The following is an 18164-nucleotide window of genomic DNA, read 5'->3' as shown; positions in this document are numbered from 1 at the left end:
TGATTGAGCTTTTGACACAATGGTCAATAGCCCGATTTAGATAATATAAAGGTATAAAACTAGAGTAACAGATCAGAATATGACCGCTCATATCAATTCTATACTTTAGTGAAAATTCACATCTGTGGGGAGACCTTCAAACAAACATATATATAGACACACACACACACATTTAATGTTTATCTGCCAGATAAAATAAATCCTTAATAGAAATTAACTTTGATAGGGTAAGATTGTTTAATGTAGCTAGTTACATTAGCCTATCAGCCTTCTCCTAGAGATGGGCAAACAGCTTGTATTAACTAGTTTTAATCTTTGCCCATCCCACAAATCTTTGATAAGGGGTTTGAAGGTTCAATTGAGCAAAGAAAAATGGACTCAAAATTTCCCAGTTTCAGTCTGGATGGAAGTAGAGAGCGCACATAGGAGTGCTATTCTCATGAGATTTCCAAGTTGGCCTAGATTAGTAACCTGTCAGGTCAGAGAAATGATAGTAATAAATTAATAACAATACTTACACCTTAAGAAAGACAAGAGAGTTCATCTCTGTGGAACAGTTTAGGTTGCTCATCTTTACAGGAAAACAGCAGAGTAGCATAAATGTGATTCTAATCTTGATGTCTACTTACAAAGACGAGAAAGCTACTTAAAAAAAACCATTTACCTGAAATATAACAACATATTTAAAGCAACAAGGAAGAAGCAACCATCTTCACTCTTGGAAAGTAGAATTTCATGAAACAGAATGAAGACAGACAAATCAAGTTCCACTAGCAAGTGTTGAAAACAGTTTAAAAGTTATTTTAGGGTGTATTTTGTAATGTTTGGGTTAATTTAAGAACTGCTTAAATGCATTAATAAACTTTTAAAAATAAAAACACACAATTCATTTTCAACTTTTAAATGAAAGGGAGAAAAATCCACCTCAGTTTCATGAAACAACATTTTTAACTGGGAGAAAGGATGGTAGCAGTTTTCCTATCCTCTGATCCAGTAATAGGATATTGGTCGGCCCATGGCAATCCAGTCATTTTGTATGGCGTGAGGCACAACTGAGCTTTAATAAGTATATTGTTGCACAATGGATCACATCCAAAGTGGTGTAAATGAGCATGGCTTTGCTGAAGTCAGTAAAGATGTTCCTATTTACACAAGCTGAGGATCTGTCAAAATGTTTTCTTTAGCATGTGCTGTTATTTGTATGTGCCACAGCGTATATGTATTTCATCCTCTAACTCCATAAGAATTTACCCAAAAACTCAATTGGAAGAGTCAGATTTCAGTGGGTGAATTTTCTATGCCCTAATTCTATTTCATGAAACTCTGCCTCCTGCTGGGAAGTACAATGCAGCATCACTAAGAGGTCAGACATCAGAGTCACATAGTCCAGTTCACTGGAGGGAGGTATAAAAACAGTGACAGGTATTTCAAAACACACTGGGAAATTCATTTTCATATATTTAGTTTTGGTAAATATTTCATTCTCTAAGAGGCATTGGAGAAAAGTATAGTTTTCCTTTCAGCTACTTTGATAGCCTGGAAAGGAGTCAGCTAGCCCCAGCATTTGAAACATTACCAATGCAGATGAGGATACACTGCATTGCTGGACAGTACCTGCTGAAGGAAGACCAGAAAGCAGAGCCCCAAATTCCCAGCCTCCCACCTGTTTCTTCATGATTAATACTGTAACCACCTTTCTTTTATAAAATTTGATTTTTGACACATGCTTCCACCCAAACTCAGAAGATACTCTTGTCCATTGCAGAGTCCAAACTGACATGTGAGATGGGAGCCCAGAGAAAAAAGGTTTGGCCCAAATTTGAGAGGAATTTTATTTACGCAGTGGATGATGTAGTTTAGATACAGGAAAATATAATTCTTCACTGAATCTCTATAAAGAGACAGTGCCCACAGTACTCAATCCTCCTCTGTGTTGACCGTTGTACGCAACAAATTCGACAAGGCAAGCAAAGCCACAATTCAGGCCATTATGGCTGTTATTTTGTTTTCATGACTATTCCATAAAAGTGATCACTCTCCTACTGGAAGGCTGCCATGCAAGGCAATTAGAGAGGACCTGCTTGCATATATAGTACAGTTCCCAGCCCACTAATAGCTACAAAGATAGCACCATCCTGTTTTAACATCCAGGTCTGCCTCTTCACTGTGTAAGTTACATCCTCTTAGACATTTAGACTTGCTAATTTGTTGGGAGACTGGGTGTAAGTAGAGTCAAGAAAGACTGAATTTATGGGAGTTTAATGCAAGGGCATCTAGCTTACTCCATCTGACATACAACTTCTGAATTTGTCCCCTTGTCTGTCTCAATTTCCCTATCTGATTTATCTTACAACAATTAAATAATGTTTGTAAGGAATATGTGAAGAATTTTATAATATTATTTATATTCTATTTCAGCTGAAAATAAGTTTCAAAGTCAAGATCGCAAACAAACAAAGGAGAACCCAGAAAAAAACATCTTCATAAAAGGGAAAAAAGTTAGTGTTATAGTGAAATTGTGCTACAAGACTTTGTTGCAAATAAATTAAGATTACCAAAACCATAATACTCACCAGTGGTTTGGGCAGCAAAAACAACAATAGCTCAGTATTACCATCATCAATTCATATAGAGTGACAGTTGCTGAATTAATCCAGACCACCACCAAGTCTAAATCTAAACAGTTTCAGATTAATATTTGGTTTATCAAGTGTCACACATTTGCTAGAATGGAAGAGAAGGGTACTACAAAAATTAAATATTAGGATGAAAGCCAATGGAAGCGACTGCAGTAGTATTAGCAACGCACATCTTACAGATTTACTTCTTAGAAGAAGGATGACGATTGATTGGTTTGCCAAATTCAAAATCTAAAATTTAAGGTACCAGGATGGATGACCCCAATGAACCTTTTGAGTTTACACTCATAGCTAGTTTCTATCTCTGCAAGTGAAATAAAACACTGGAAGATTGTAAGACGTGCTGAAATATTTGTTTTTGAAATTTTATTACAAAAATATATTTGCAAACATACAAAATTTTGGATGAAAAATGCTAATTCTTAAACATTTATGCAATAACTTAATATTTGCAAACATACATAGATGGTATAAAGAAGTCCATACCATAATGTTAGTGATGCAGTATCTACATTTACTGACTTGAAAAAAACCTGTTTGCATACCATGTTTCCAGAAATCATTACTAAAAATCCCAGTGTCTTGAGCATCTTCATACTGTAAGAACATGCAAGTAAATAACAACTGGTGCAGCCAAAAAAAAGTGGTAAAAAAATGACAGTTAAAAATGCATACTTTACATTTTAAACCCTCCCCCCCACCAATGTGCCCATACACAGAATAGATAAAAATAAATAGACCATCAGGGAAAGATATTGCAATTTTTTCCAATTTAAAGTGGAAGGAAGATATTGCATCTTAACATTTTCACAACAATGTCAGGCTAAACTGAGGTGAAATATATTGCACACATTCCTCCTGTAAAGATATGCTGTAAGCAAGAAGCAATTCAAATAGTTGAAAAAAGTGTCTGATTTCTCACATACTTTTAAAGATAACTTTCCAAAGTAATCACTCTCTTTTAAAAGTTTCCCAGTAATTGCATACTTGACTAGATGGGGCATTATAGGTTCAAGGAATGTACCAAAAATGAAGCAAAACAAAAATGTAGGCAAAATGAAACATGTCCAGCAGCAAATGTTCAAACATGTTGAATATCAATACCTGGCAAGTCAAACATCTGTTATATGAAACTAAAATTAATAATCACTCTTGCAGTTTCACACTTTGCCTCAATTCTTTTGCAAATATTTTCTTCTTTTACAAGATATACGTCTTCCAAATTAATAGCCGTTCAGCACCTTTCATACAACTTTGCGATATTAACAGCTACAAAACTGAGAAACAATTTTAATTTTGTGAATAATAATAATAATAATAATAAAGCTGTAAATCTTAAAACCATCTTTGATTAGAAGGTTATAATTTTTAAAGTGACTTAACATTGACCACAGAAAACACGTGCTTAGACAATTAATTAATTTTGGGAATATAGTCTAAACTAATTGTTTTCACTCTCAGAACTAATGGGTACAATCACATTAAGTAGTAGTTTTACCAAAACAAAAAGCCACTTTAAATGATCATGTTAAGTTGCTGTGATGACCCATGGTAACGAGCTATGCATTAACTATCAGTACATGCAGCTAACATGAATCAAGCAATGAAACGAACTTGACCAGTTTAGAATACAAAAGTTCAAAATAACCAGAATGAAGCTGTCAAACAACTTCCACATTATAAAACATCTCCAGTTTTATGTTGCAGCAGAGCTTGTTTTACAATGCAGTTCTTCATTAAAGAGGTTTATCTGTTAAATTTTGTCATATTACAAAAAGCACTATCATGGCACTCTGCATCTGCAGGATACTCCTGTTCTCCCAGTGTGCGTCTGTTTATACATACAGCAGGTGGAGTAAATGTGAGTAAGAATTCAATGTGAACAGAAATCAGTTGTACTCATTAGAAAGCTTGCTTAGTCACGGTGATTTAAATTCATTCTGCAAGCTGGGAAGATGACACTTTTTCAGATTAGCAGAATATAAAAATTAAGAGAACTTGGATCTACCAACATCGTGTTGAGGTTCCTGGACAGTTATAACACAAGCACATTAAACAAAAATGTAAAATGTTGGGGTTTAAATCATAATCAAACTCTTGTAATGTTGTTGCTACTTAAAATAACATTCCCTTTATTATCAACTGTTCATGACTTAGACTTAAAATGAAAGTACAATCCATATGAGGGAAATCTTAGTGTCCCATAATTTATATAAATCTTTGGATATGACATTTTAAACATGAGTCTGTATTTAACCGAAAGTTAACAGAAGTGTTTGTAATTGGTATCATCTCAGTAGCTCCTTTTCTCATTTCTATACTTGGGAACTCCTCCTTCCATCCATCCATCCATCCTCCTTTTCAAGCTAGTAGAAATGCTCATAAAAGTCAAGAAAATTACTGCTTCAGTCTTTGCTGAAGCCAGAGAAAGACACCTACTTGAGGGTCTTGGTTATTGTCCACTAGGACTATAGCCAAAAGCACCTCTCTCTAGTTTGGCATTTTTTCCTATTCTTTCTCCTCCAAAAAGGCCCTCACAAGTTTGATTTGGATCAGGTGTATGGGTTTAGATAAACTAATCAAAGTTACATTGCTTTGTGCATGCACATGCTATTAGAATTCTAGTATGTGACTAGGTCGCCTTCTTCCTTACGAAGTCCAGAAAGTCTTTGTTGCTGAATTCAAATGCTACCATTAATGCTAATATATTTCTTGGTAAATACACATGATCACTAGTATGTTTCCCTGAATTCTGCATACTAACATAAAAATACTAAATATTTTTAATTAAAAACACTGAGTTCAAAGGCTGAAAAACTCTTCAGAAGGCAAATTTTGCTAAACAAAAATCTTTTCTATTCAAAAACAAAGTTCAAACTAAAACAATTATTAGACATGAAAAATGCAAACATACATTTTGTTATAACTAGAAGAAACCCACTGCTTTGTGATGGAGTCACAATTAAAGCTTATTTGATCATTTCCAATGAAGTGACCCTGAACCCTTGACTATGTCAACATTATTATAACTAATCCCTAGGATATTCTATTTTGTAGAGCCAAACAAACTCGTTTCTTCTTCATTGCAATAGTGCTTGGAAAAAATAAGCAAAGCATCCTAACTGGTTAAATTTACTACAAATTATCCATTAGCAAATATGCCAAGACCTCTCTACTCAAAAACCATTCCTTAAAATTAGTATTACTGGAATCAACTGAGAGCTACTTTAAAGTATTACTAAGTACCTTTTCATGCCATATAGAAATAAATATAAGTCACAGATAGACCAATAGCAGCATAGTAAAATATCATTAAGGATTCTTTTCTGACTTCAAATGGGGAGACATGAAGTCGTCGGATTCTTACACTGGTAAATACTGAAATGATAAACCATATGTAAGAAGCATTCACTTTTCAACTAAACACAACGCAGTACTACACAACGTGAAAAAAATTTTGGAGGCAAGGGGTCAGTTTGCAATTTTTCCGCATCTGTATAGTTTTCAACACTACAGTGCCAACACAAGTGAATAATGAAACTCAATTCTGGCATTGGCTCATCCTTAGCTGAACAGAAACAATGTATTTCAAATATTATATATAGTTCCAGGGAATAGGAAAATAATAGTCTTAGAGTGATGTTCTTCCCCAGATCTGATTTTAAAAATTTACAGAAATCAGGCTGTTACTTAAAGAGCACATGATTGCCCTAGCCTAGGATCGTGCACACTTTGGATTCAATCTTTTTAGAGAAACCAAGCATACTTCAATGGACACCAAAGATGCAAAGCCAAAAACTAACAGAACAGTTACAGGGTAAAGGCTGTTTGTTGCTCAGGAATGGGCAAAAGTATTTTTAACCCCTACCTCAAACATCTAGCTCTAAGGGCACCCAGCTCCAAGCCTGACTGCAGTATCTTTTACTATATGCACATCTGCCATCAACCAGTTTATTACGATAAATAAGCCTCCCCAGCCTCTACAAAGCCCTCAGAACTGGAAGTGGGTTTTACAACTGAGTTTTGTTCTGATCTGTGTAGTGTACTGTACACCTGATAGGTTAAAAACAGCACTGTTCCCCTTAACTCTTCAGTACTGAAGATAGCTAGAAAAAAAAGTCAGAGAAAACATTTGCACATTCACTTAATGCTAATGAAAGCTCATATGCAACTAAATTTTTCCTTAGAAACAAAGGTTTGCTGGTGATGATCACAGTGAAACCTAGATCACTTCTGAGAAGATTACTTTTTAGAAGCATTTTTAAGGAATAGTCTTTCCCAACAGGTTCAAAATTCAAGACACTGAAAACTAAATATTCTTTTTAAAAAAATATTACAGCTTTATAGATGAGGCATAATTGTTTCAGAAGCAGACATATTGTCAGTTGAACTGAATTAACTTCAATTATAGTTTGATGTCTGTATTCTTGGTCAGGACTTGCAAGTAGACTTCATGAACAGTACTGAGAAAACTGGAATCATTCTGCAGGAGGGGAAAAGAGCATATGCAGAACATTAACTGAAAACATACACTTAAGTGCTGATTTTTGCTACTTAATTGTGAATAAGTTAAGCCTCAAGATGGGGTGGGTGTCTCTTCACAGTGGGGAATACAGGGAGGACTGGCTGCACGAAGGCACTGCTGCACAGGCATCAGAGACTGGGGGAGCATGAGGCTGGGGGCCACGACTGTAAGATCCGTGATTATACATTTCAAGCCAGAGGTGGGCAAACTACAGCCTGCGGGCCACATCCAGCCAGCGGGACCCTCCTGCCCGGCCCCTGAGCTTTTGGCCCTGGAGGCTAGCCCCCGGCCCCAGTTCTGGGCGGCCGGGCAGTGCAGTTGTCGAGCCGCGGCCTGACCCGGTGCTCTGGGCGGTGCGGCTGTAGCGCCGCCAGCCACCGGTGCTCCAGGCAGCGCGGTAAGGGGGCGGGGGGTTGGATAGAGGGCAGGGGATTTCGGGGTGGTTGTCAGGGGGCAGGGGTGTGGATAGTGGCTGGGGCGGTCAGAAGGTGGGGAACAGGGGGGTTGGATGGGGCAGGGGTCCCAGGGTGGCAGTCAGTGGACAGGGGGTGGTGGATGGGGCAGGAGTCCTGGGGGAGCCATTAGGGCACGAGAAGCAGGGTAGAGGTGGGGTATCGGATAGAAGGTGGGGGCTGGGCCACTCCTGGCTGTTTGGGGAGACACAGCCTCCCCTAACCGGCCCTCAGGTTAGAAACCTGATGTGGCCCTCAGGCCAAAAAGTTTGCCCGCCCCTGTTTCAAGCAGTCCTAACATCCAGCACAAGTAACACTGCAGGACAACAGCCACCATTATTCCAGCCCCCGCAATGTGCTAGTAATTTTAAGTGGGTGGAAAAGAATGTGCACTGCAGTCCTGGCCCTGAGTTGGAAGGTACTGTCCCCCAGAACTCCTGCTCACTTCAACCACATCAAGTCCCATTACCCAAGCGTCACAGGGGTGCGGTGAATTTTGCTTTTTGTGCATTTCTGAACAGTACTGACTCCCAAATCCATCTCCAAGCAGTGCCACCAATTATATGAAAAGACTTTCTGCAATTACTTACACTTCTAATCTAAGACCAATTTGGAAACCAATGCACAGTGTATTCCTGGTCTAAAATCCTTGATCAGTATATTACCAGGAAACTCAGTATGCTAATTTATATGCAATATTTAAAGCTATTCTAGTTTTCTTGGGTTCTAACCATTCAAATGAGATATACTGGTAAACCCTACAACAGACACCTAATCAATCAGCATGAAGATGAATATTCTTCTCCTTCAGCATTATTTTCACTTCAGCCCCTTGTATTCTACTGCAGTCACTATTTATAGTAATCCTCCACTTCTGGGGAGGATAATTTTGATCAGCATTCAGGTTCCTGTCTAAATACGGCCTATACAGAGTGCACATAAAAAGTACTGCTCCCTTTGGAACTGGAACAGCACAAATAGTGTCCTCAAGATTGCACAGATTTCTGCCTGTAATCTGCCTCCGACAATAAATAAAAATAATAATAAAAGACTGGCTCAGTTTGCAGGTTTTTCCTGGGTCAGCAAGTGTTTTTTGTTACAGCTGCAGGTCCTGCAAAAAAAGGCAGGTCATGCAAAAGAACAAAAACAGCCACCAAACTGATCATATGACTTATTATGGGCCCCTTCCAGACCTAACAATTCTATCGCTAGGAGCTAGGTTTCTGTAGTCTTATTTTTAGAGCTGCATTTTGTGTGCAAGACCTGTCGAGATCAGTGTGGAAAGAGTAAGAGAGCCCTAATGTCGCACAAAGTTTTGTGACACTGATGGTAATTTTACAACAGAAAGAGGCTAAATAATCCTCTTGCTATATGGCTCTATAGGAGCAATAGCTCTGTTGTGATTTACTGAGGCCAGGTCTGCATTATATTGGTATAACTCCAACACCAAGGGGCAGGAAAAATCTACATCCCTGAGCAATGTAGTTATACTGACCTTGCCCCCAGCATAGACAGTGCTACGTTGACGGGAAGACTTCTCCCGTCGACACAGCTACCACTTCTTGTGGAGATGGATTAACTATGCCGACAGGAGAAGCTCTCCTGTTGGCACAGTAGCGTCTTCACTGAAGTGCTACAGTGCTGCAATTGCATCAGTGCAGCTGGGCAGCTACAGCATTCTAAGTGTAGACCTGGCCTGAGGAACGTTGCAGTAGAAGTTACAAAACAGAATTGCAGCAGAAATATTAATTGAAGCATTAAAACACACTCATTAAAGCTTTCTAATTCATTAATCAGAATGCTTGCAGTTTCCATTTCAAGGTGAGTTCATGCCCCTAAAAAAGGAACAAAGAAAAAACTCATCTGTAACTGGAATACTTTGTTAAATAAAAATGTAATGGTCAAGTTACTTCCAGGTTGAGCTATTAATGAAATATATTTTGATTTTACATACACATATTTTTAACTTCTTGCGGGCAAAATCCTGCATCAAATCACCCCTTTCAGCATAAAAACCTACAGAATGGCATAGAGACTCTGCAACTTTTCTCTTTACCCACAAATTCTGCACATCCTGTGAGATTTGCAAGAGGCTAGATTTGCAATACTATAGAGAGGCCTCTGCACAAATCCCCGAGCTCCTTTCTGCACCATGCAGATCCATTGGAGCTGTGCTGCCAAAGACTGCAGGCATGAAGTCCACCCCTGGAATGCCCTTTAAGAGGGAGTTAAGCAGCAGGAGGGGCTCCACAGGAATGTTAAAACATCCTGAAGCTGCATTAACTTTTCTGCAGAGTTTCACAGAGATGTATGTGGATGGAGAAGGAAGAGGTCCAATGCATGTCCCTCGTGGCTTACCCTCAGCTGTTCCCCACCTCATCACTAAACCTGGATCCCAGAGAGGAAGTAAATTGTGCCATCCTGGGAAGGAAGACACCTTGAGTCAAGGGACCATCTCTACACATGGGACCTGTGTGGAATCATCAGGCTCTCAAAAGTGCTGAGCTCTTGTAACGTCTATTGAATCCAATGGGAGTTGCCAGTGCACGGAGTCTCATTACTTGCCTCTGTATTCAGAAAAAACCCAAAGTGGTTTAATCTGATACTGACAGTACCTTTATTAGATGTATTAAGGTTTCCTGGAGCTGAGACCTACTGAGAACAGTAGGAGGCATTGTCTGAATTTCTGTTGCTCCAAGTGTTAGAGGAGAAGAGGAACTGGCTTTATTCTCCATTTCAGTGGATTTTGTAGCTGACTGCTGGAAAACACTAGGAGACAAGAGGATTGAAGGAGTCACTGTAGTTGTGGCTGTAACAAACTGTGGAGGTGCGACCTGCAAAAGAAAGGAAAATAATTAAGCACCATGTACACTGTGGAGAGAAGTGCCTTTATAAGAACCTGGATGAATTAACCATTGTTGCGATATATGTTATCTAAATAGAAATTTAGAGACTGTTTTTATATCAAACTCTGATCAGACAAATACCTATTTGTAAAGACTAATACCTATATCTGTAGATTATGGAAGAGCCTTTACTGCCTTCATAGATAAGACTGCTGCATTTTACCATTTCAACCTATGAGAGGGATGAGAAAAGTGTCCGAAGTTCTCTTTACTCTTAGGATGCAGATTAAATGTTTGTTAAGGTCAAATAAATCAGTTAATTAGATTAAGAACTGGGAGGATTTAAAATGGCTCCATTTGAAATCTCACTGCTGGTGTCTGTCTATGCTGCGGATCTTTTGATCATAAATTATTTTTTTTAAACACTTGGCACTTTCGGTAGTTGTACACCTGAAAAAAAATCTCATGCAAAGACAAACTAACATAAATAGAACCATATACAACATGATTTCAAAGATGACAGGATGGAGAAAATAGATTCATCAACTACTGGGAAGCATTAGGAACCTCAGGAACCCTAGGGAATTTAGCAGCTCTTCAGGGCACTGCTCCTAGGCATGATCATTATCATACTGAGTTCCTTAAAATGTATACTTCTAACAAGCTGGCTTTTGTAGCATATAAAACACAAAATACCAGTATAGAACATTAAAGCTATACATGCATAAAAGGAAATGCATTGGAGCTTAATTAGTTGAGTCATATCTGTTTGCTTTACAAATATCAAACTTTTAGGAGCTGAACAAGATACAGATTTATCCTCTTTGTAGGCACAATTCTTCTCTGCAATCACTACCCTCTTGTGTTCTTAACTCCGTATAAAGTAAATCAGAGTAGCAAGAACTGAGGGTTTGTCTACACTTACAGCGCTGCAGCTGTGCCACTGTAGCACTTACTGAAGATGCTACTTATACTTACAGGAGAGCGTTTCCTGTTGACATAGTGCTGTCTACGCCAGGAGTTTGGTCAGTATGACTGCATACCTTCTCCTCAAGTTTGAGAGCCCCCAAAATGTCAGAAGGCTAGATCTGTGTGAGGAGGGTAGGGAAAGCTCACTCTCTCCAGTGATTAATCTGAAGACTCCCTGTCACCTCAGTTTTATATTGAATATACTGATCTACCTGCTTCTTTTGCTTAGGCTTTCTGGATGACCAAAATGTTTGGGATTCATTTTGGCAACATCAGCAGTTTTACCAAAGAAGGAAAGCAGAAATAAATGGCGAAACTCAAATAAGCTTTATACACAAACAAAAAGCTTCCCTTGGAAATTCAAAATCTTCCATTATAAAAAGAAATAGGGCAAAACTATTCACCCTGAATGTTTACATAGAGAGTCACATCAAAAAGGTTAAACCTTGCAAAATATATATATTAAATTCAACATAGTAGGGAAATACCACAGTAAGATTTAATTTAAAATCATCACAGCACATTTAAACTTGCACATTTAGTCAGTGGCACACCACCAGCACACTAAATTGTCTTTTGAGTCCAAAAGTGATGCTTTTTTTTTTTTTTTTTTTTTTAAAAACTGTGGGCACACTGCTTAACTGATCATTGACTACTGGCCAATTTACAGACTGCACTGAACTGTGAACAAAGTCATTTTGTTGCCCTCCCGATTGGAGATGAACATGCAACTAAAGCAGCTTTTATATAATGCAAGAGGAATTAGAATGGCATGATTTAGTAATAGTGTTTAAAAGCCTTACCATTCATGATTTTTGTAAAGCCACTAATCAGTTTAGATGCTGCAGGCCACCACTAAGGACTACATTTCACTGTGCATTTTATTTAGACATAAATAATTAAATAAAAATCATTGGAGGTCAAGTATATTTTAAAAGATATGATCTTGCTTTTAGGCTACTGCTAATTATTTTCTGACTAGATTCTAAAAGTTCCTTTTGATAATATATTGACCTGGATGTTCAAAGGTTATTCTTTTGTGGTTCTAACAATCTGAAAACTGAATCTATAAAAACAGCAAGTGGTGATTACAATGATTACTGCTACCAACTGGCAACAAAACTGTGCTCACAACTAGTTTGTGCTAGAGCACAATATTTTTTGGGACACCGTCCTTCCCTTTTCCTCACACCTATTTGTCCCATCTACCTGTTATGTCTGCCTTGTCTTTCAGACTGTACGCTTTTTGGGGGTAGGGACTATCATTTACCATGTTTGAACAGTGCCCAGCATCCAGAATAGATTGAGGCCCTTAGGTATTACCCCAACATAAACATTAAGTAAAAATAATGATGGAAATATGGAGTTCTCTAGTTACTGCTTCTCAGTTACCACCATCTACAAATGAAAATGCATTTAAAAACTGCTACTGGTTCAAACAGCACCTAGGATTGGAGAGTCAAGATATATTCTTTCTAGTTCCTGCAACAACACCAGCAATAAAAGATGCTGCAGTCTGCTGCTATTCCTATTCATATTTCACAAAGCAGAAGAGACTAGTTCACTTTCCCATATCACTGCACAGCTAACATGCAGGGAAGAGATCCCCTACTAAAGAGGGGCCATTTTTAGTATATAGTCTCTCTTCTAACCAGAATAGCATTTTTCAAACTTTCAGAGGTGGAAACAGGACTAATGGGCATGTTAATGACTACAGTCTTGTACTTTAGTCTTCAAGATACATGAAATTATTTGCTGTAAAATAGAAAACTTTGACATCAGAAATATTTAATTTGCTGGAGAAAAGTTTATATGCTTACTTGGCTGGCTTTTGGCAAAGCCTTGGGTTGTGAAAATACATCTGGCTCCTTGTTTTGCTGTATGGTCTGCAATTAAAAAAAAAAAAAGTGTGGTACACGTTATTGTCAGCGTCTGAATTTCTAGTAGTGTTATCTTCTGTTTTTCCTCCAACTAAATTATATATTTTCTTGGATATTACAAGTCAAGGTCTACAATAAGACAGACATGATATCCAATTCTATGCAGTTTTTTATATTTATATATTTCATAAATGGAGCAAAATAATAGATGAAAACATGTAAAGGCAAGTTGAAAAGATTACAAGATTGAAGTTTACATTTGAAGACTGCAGAATCAGCAATCCTTCAACCATAGTTAAAGAATTCCAAGGACAGGGACTATAGAAGTTAAAGAAGAGAAAAAAAAAGAAAAAGAAAAAGAAAAAGAAAAAAGAACTTAAATCTCAGAACCCAGATTTTAAGGTACACTGGAAAATGATGGCAAACCAATCTCAATGAAATGAAGTGCTCAATAAATTTTAGTAGACAAGATAATCAAGTTCACAAAAAAATTCTATTCTATGTTTTGCTAAAAGCAGATGTAAAAATCTCAATATAGAATTGAAATCTGAGAATACTGGAGCTTGCTAGAATTTCAGAAAAAGTATTTTAAATCAGATCTCTGTTTTAGTGATCTGTCTTCCTCACATTTACCACTTGCCTAATTTTTGTGTCATCTACAAACTTTATCAGTGAAGATTTTAGGTTTTCTTCCAGTTCACGAATAAAAATGTTAAAAAGCGCATCAATTACTTCTTGGTCCTACAGGACCCCACTAGAAACACATTTGCGTGATAATGATTCCCCGTTTACAGTCACATCTTGATGAAGTGCATCAGTAAAGTAAAACCAAGAGAACACCATAAATGTTTTGTAAATATATCTGCTTAATCTACATAAATGCTAAAAACACAAGACTAAAATTCTGGATGACTCCATAAGTAGGTACAAGAAAAAATCCATCTGTTTAGAAGGAAGATCAACTATACCTTGTTCAGTTTAATTCACACGACCATATCAGTAGCTAACAGCATGCAATAGCACTCACAAGTGGAAAAAATGGTGAGTTTGCACCAAACTAAAAGAAAACCAAACCAAACCACAGCTACACACAACAGCATTGCACATCCAAGCTGTCTCTCAAAACCTTTTGTGCTTATATTTATATCTGGGTATCAGCCTCCATACACGGAAAAGGCTCACTACTCTTAATTGGGTCTCAGAAAAAAAGTTTAGCAATAAAATTCTGGAAATAAGGCTAAGAGGAAACATCAGTGACCTCAAGGTCGTTTACATAAGATGTAGATCAAAAATGATTGCCCATTCAACTGGACAACCAATAGCCTCTCAGCAGTATTACCATAGATTCACAAACAAGGAATTACATCCAAAACAGGAATGGTGAAGCACTTCGAAGGAATGACAAAAGGGGAAACTGAAGACAGGACAATCATATTAAGTTCTATACCTTCATAAACCCTTGACTGGAACTTGTTATTGACTTCTGCAGCACTACTACAGAACTATCTAGGAAGGAAATCTGTGACAACACACCTTTTATTCCACATATCAGGAATGCACACCATCAACATTCAGTAGCATTTTCGCAATTATAGGCACTGGTGGACTAATTGCAGCGTACTTGTCCATGGTGATAGCAGCCTGATTAACTGTTCTTCTACAAACAGCTCTATCATTTATGATAGCTGAAAATTATAGGGGGAGAATAGCGCCTATTGGCAGAATTTAACTGTCAAATGTACTCTGCCTGTCAACTCTCACCTACAAATAGTTGAAATCCAGTGTAACTTTTTGGCCATTTAGCAAGCCACTAATATATCCACATATCCTGAGAAGTGCGATGGAGAATTAAGAATCTCCCTCAACACAGAAGAGAATTCTGCAGAAGGAATACTTTCAAATTCAGTTGGAAACTTTACAAATGGTATGTGATTAAAAACAAAACTAGAATATCTCAGAAGTCCATGCCACGTCAAAGTTATAAATTCTGTTGGCATGACAGAGAGCTACACTGACATGGCTCTGAGAAAGCTGCCACCTAAGTCAGTTAGAAAAATTTCAAATTATTAACTAACATTTTAATGAGAAAGCAGAAGAGAGCAGATTTCTCATCTAGAAGTATTGTAACAAATCATCTAATGCTTACAATAAAACCCTTAGAGTTAAAAGCTAATTTCTAAGGAAGTTCAAATTTAAAGGACAAAGCATTTGTTGCCTGGCAATATTTTAAAAGAAATACAAACATATATAAAACCATAGAATACCTGAAGTGGTGTGATTATTTTGCTACTCAGTGATGCTGGTTTGGTGTGGGATTCTTTGAAGCTTTCTGGTGTTGCAAGCTGGCTAACTGTGGATGAAATGCTAGGTGCCATGGTAGTTTTACTAAGAGACTGTTGTATTTGGTCCTGCTGTGGGGTCAACCTGAGTTTCTGGAGAAGGTCAACATTTGGAAGGTGTGTATTTGAAGCATTTCCTGTATTAGTTGCTGCCAAAGGTGCTATGAACTGGTTTTGGCCAGCAATTAGGTTTTGTGGCGTGTGATTCACATCAGATGGTGTCTGATTCATAAGTGGGGACATCTGTTTAGCAGCTTGATGCATAACTTGCATTATATTACTGTTTGAGTTTAGGTTGGGAAGTATCTGAGCAGAAGAAGCTTCTGTTGTTGAGGCTGAATTAAGAATAGGGCTTAACTGAACTGTATAGTTTGAAACATTCTTTACGTCAGGCTGCAAAACTGAAGCTGGAGCAATCAGCATGGGTGTTACACGCTCTTGCTGATTCAAAGTACTGCCATTGTTTTTGACACTTGTACTCTCTGGTTTCCGCAATGGTTGGTGTGTCACTGCTGATTGCTCAAGTGAAAAAGGTAAGAATAAGTTGTGCTCTCTGCCTGTAGTGTCAGCTTGCAACTTCTCCATTCTGTCTGGATTGGGATATGAAACTGTTGGTTGTTCCCTTGGCAAGGAGGTTCCAAATAATTCTTCCACTGTCAGATGTTTGTGCGTTGACTGGAATGGCTAGAAAAAGGGAGAAAAGAAAGTGTTCAGAGAACTGGTGAAAAAATAAAATACATCCCCTGTCCCCCACACAGAAGCTGTTACAGCATTCAGAACAACACAGTTGGGAAGAATACTTTCTGAAACAGAAAGTCAAGGTGAGCGAGGTAACATCTTTTATTGGACTAACTTATGTTGGTGAAAGACACAAGCTTTTGAGCTTACACAGAAAGCAGTAGTTTACTATGTGTGCAAGAATTTCAGAGCTTGCTATCTCACCCACCTGAATATACCAACTGTAAATTAATCACAAAGCCATTATATGGATCCAGGTTGTAGGTACTGTTGTACTGCCACAGAGCTAATAACTCAGTGACTCCCTTAGGCTATACACTACAGCATAAACTCAACAAAAAGACAATCACTCTATCGACATACAATGTGTTAATCAGTTGACAGCATCATAGCTGCCTTGAATGGCAGAGTATTCAAGATCTGTCAGATACTGCATACTTAGACTTGCATGCCAAAACAGGTGGTAAATGGAATATAAAAATCAGTGCACAACAACATGGCTCATAATCAGTCTTTTTGGGTATAATAATTTATACCAGATATTCAATTAGTTGAATGACACCAACTTTCACCACATGATCTTGAAGCATTTTAAGTAGGTGGCAGTATAAGAACAAAGGTAGTTTCAGGAACCCATGATCCATGTAAGGAAAGAAGAACAGGAGTGAGAGGTGCAAGCTCTGGGAGGCAGTTTGAGTGTAGGAGGGGGCTCTGGGCTGGGACACGGGTTTGGGGTCTGTAAGGGGGTGTGAGGTCTGGGAGGGAGCTCTGGGCTGGGGTGCAGAAGAGAGTGTGTGGTGCAGGCTCCGGCTGGTAAGCGCTTACCACAGGCGGCTCCCGGCTGGCGGAATAGCAGGGCTCAGGCAAGCTACCTGCCTGCTATGGCCCCATACTGCTCCCGGAAATCTCTGCATGCAGCCCCTGTGGGTGGGAGCAGCAGGTCTCCGTGCACTGCTCGCGCCTGCAAGTGGGAACCAGCCAACGGGGACAGTGCTGGGGGAGGGGGCAGTGTGCGGAGCCGCCTCACCTCTCCCCTACTTCCCAGGGCCACAGAGATGTGCCAGCAGCTAGCCTCTGAGCCCCAATGTGCTGCCAGACTTTTAGCAGCCTGGAGATCACGATCGACTGGCCGAGACTCCAGGATTGGCCAGTCGATCACGATTGATGGGTTGGTGACCACTCATCTACTTTCACATGACATTACCTGCAGCAACAAAATTGACAGTGTAACAACTTAAAAGGTTTCTGTATTAAATAAACAAACCTTTTTTGGTAAACAAAAAAAGATATGAATGGCCTAAATATGCAAGCTGTATCCATTCCAAAGGGACCTTCTGTGTGTACATTTAATAAGTTTTCCTATCTCTTTTATTATTTTTAAATAAAACAAGCCAATTATACAAACTAAAAACACACCACCATTAGTGTTAGCATTACATATTACTTTGATCACTTATAATTGTGCAATGCACTTTGGAGGAAACAGACTGCATTGGTTCAGATGAGTTTCACGATTGAAATTTCAGACACCACAAAAAGTGAAGGTCATCAATAAATAAATGGATTAAAAGGTGGGAGGGGAAGATGGAGGAAGCAGAAGGGTTACAACAATAAGATTAAGCAGTTAGACAGTAAGGCATATACACATCTTGATGGTTCTGTTATATTAGATTTTTAATTTTTTTTTAAAAACCTTTCTTGTAGGCAACATGACAGATATTGTGACAAGTGAACTCCAGGAATTTCCAAGTATAGCCTGATACTTAAACCAGATTT

The 18164-nt window shown here is 38.4% G+C and overlaps 1 protein-coding gene across 2 annotated transcripts in view; it reads right to left on the bottom strand.

Annotated features, from left to right (window-relative positions):
* Positions 1 to 1928: 1928 nt before the first annotated feature.
* The window catches only part of DCP1A (decapping mRNA 1A), a 50416-nt gene continuing 34180 nt past the window's right edge, over positions 1929 to 18164 (bottom strand). Inside the window, exons 7-10 of one of the 2 annotated variants that reach the window (XM_073351559.2) lie at positions 15576 to 16334; positions 13252 to 13317; positions 10232 to 10450; positions 1929 to 7122 (exon numbers count right to left, since the gene is read on the bottom strand). In XM_073351559.2, coding sequence (XP_073207660.2) covers positions 7045 to 7122; positions 10232 to 10450; positions 13252 to 13317; positions 15576 to 16334 — 1122 coding nt within the window. In that variant the 3' untranslated portion in view covers positions 1929 to 7044. Of the gene's footprint in view, positions 9452 to 10231; positions 10451 to 13251; positions 13318 to 15575; positions 16335 to 18164 lie in introns of both variants that reach the window. The other variant, XM_073351560.2, reaches the window with a different exon arrangement.

This window comes from Lepidochelys kempii, chromosome 7 (assembly GCF_965140285.1).
Source record: "Lepidochelys kempii isolate rLepKem1 chromosome 7, rLepKem1.hap1, whole genome shotgun sequence".
NCBI classification, from domain to species: Eukaryota; Metazoa; Chordata; order Testudines; family Cheloniidae; genus Lepidochelys; species Lepidochelys kempii.
This window is presented reverse-complemented; position numbering and strand designations above follow the sequence as displayed.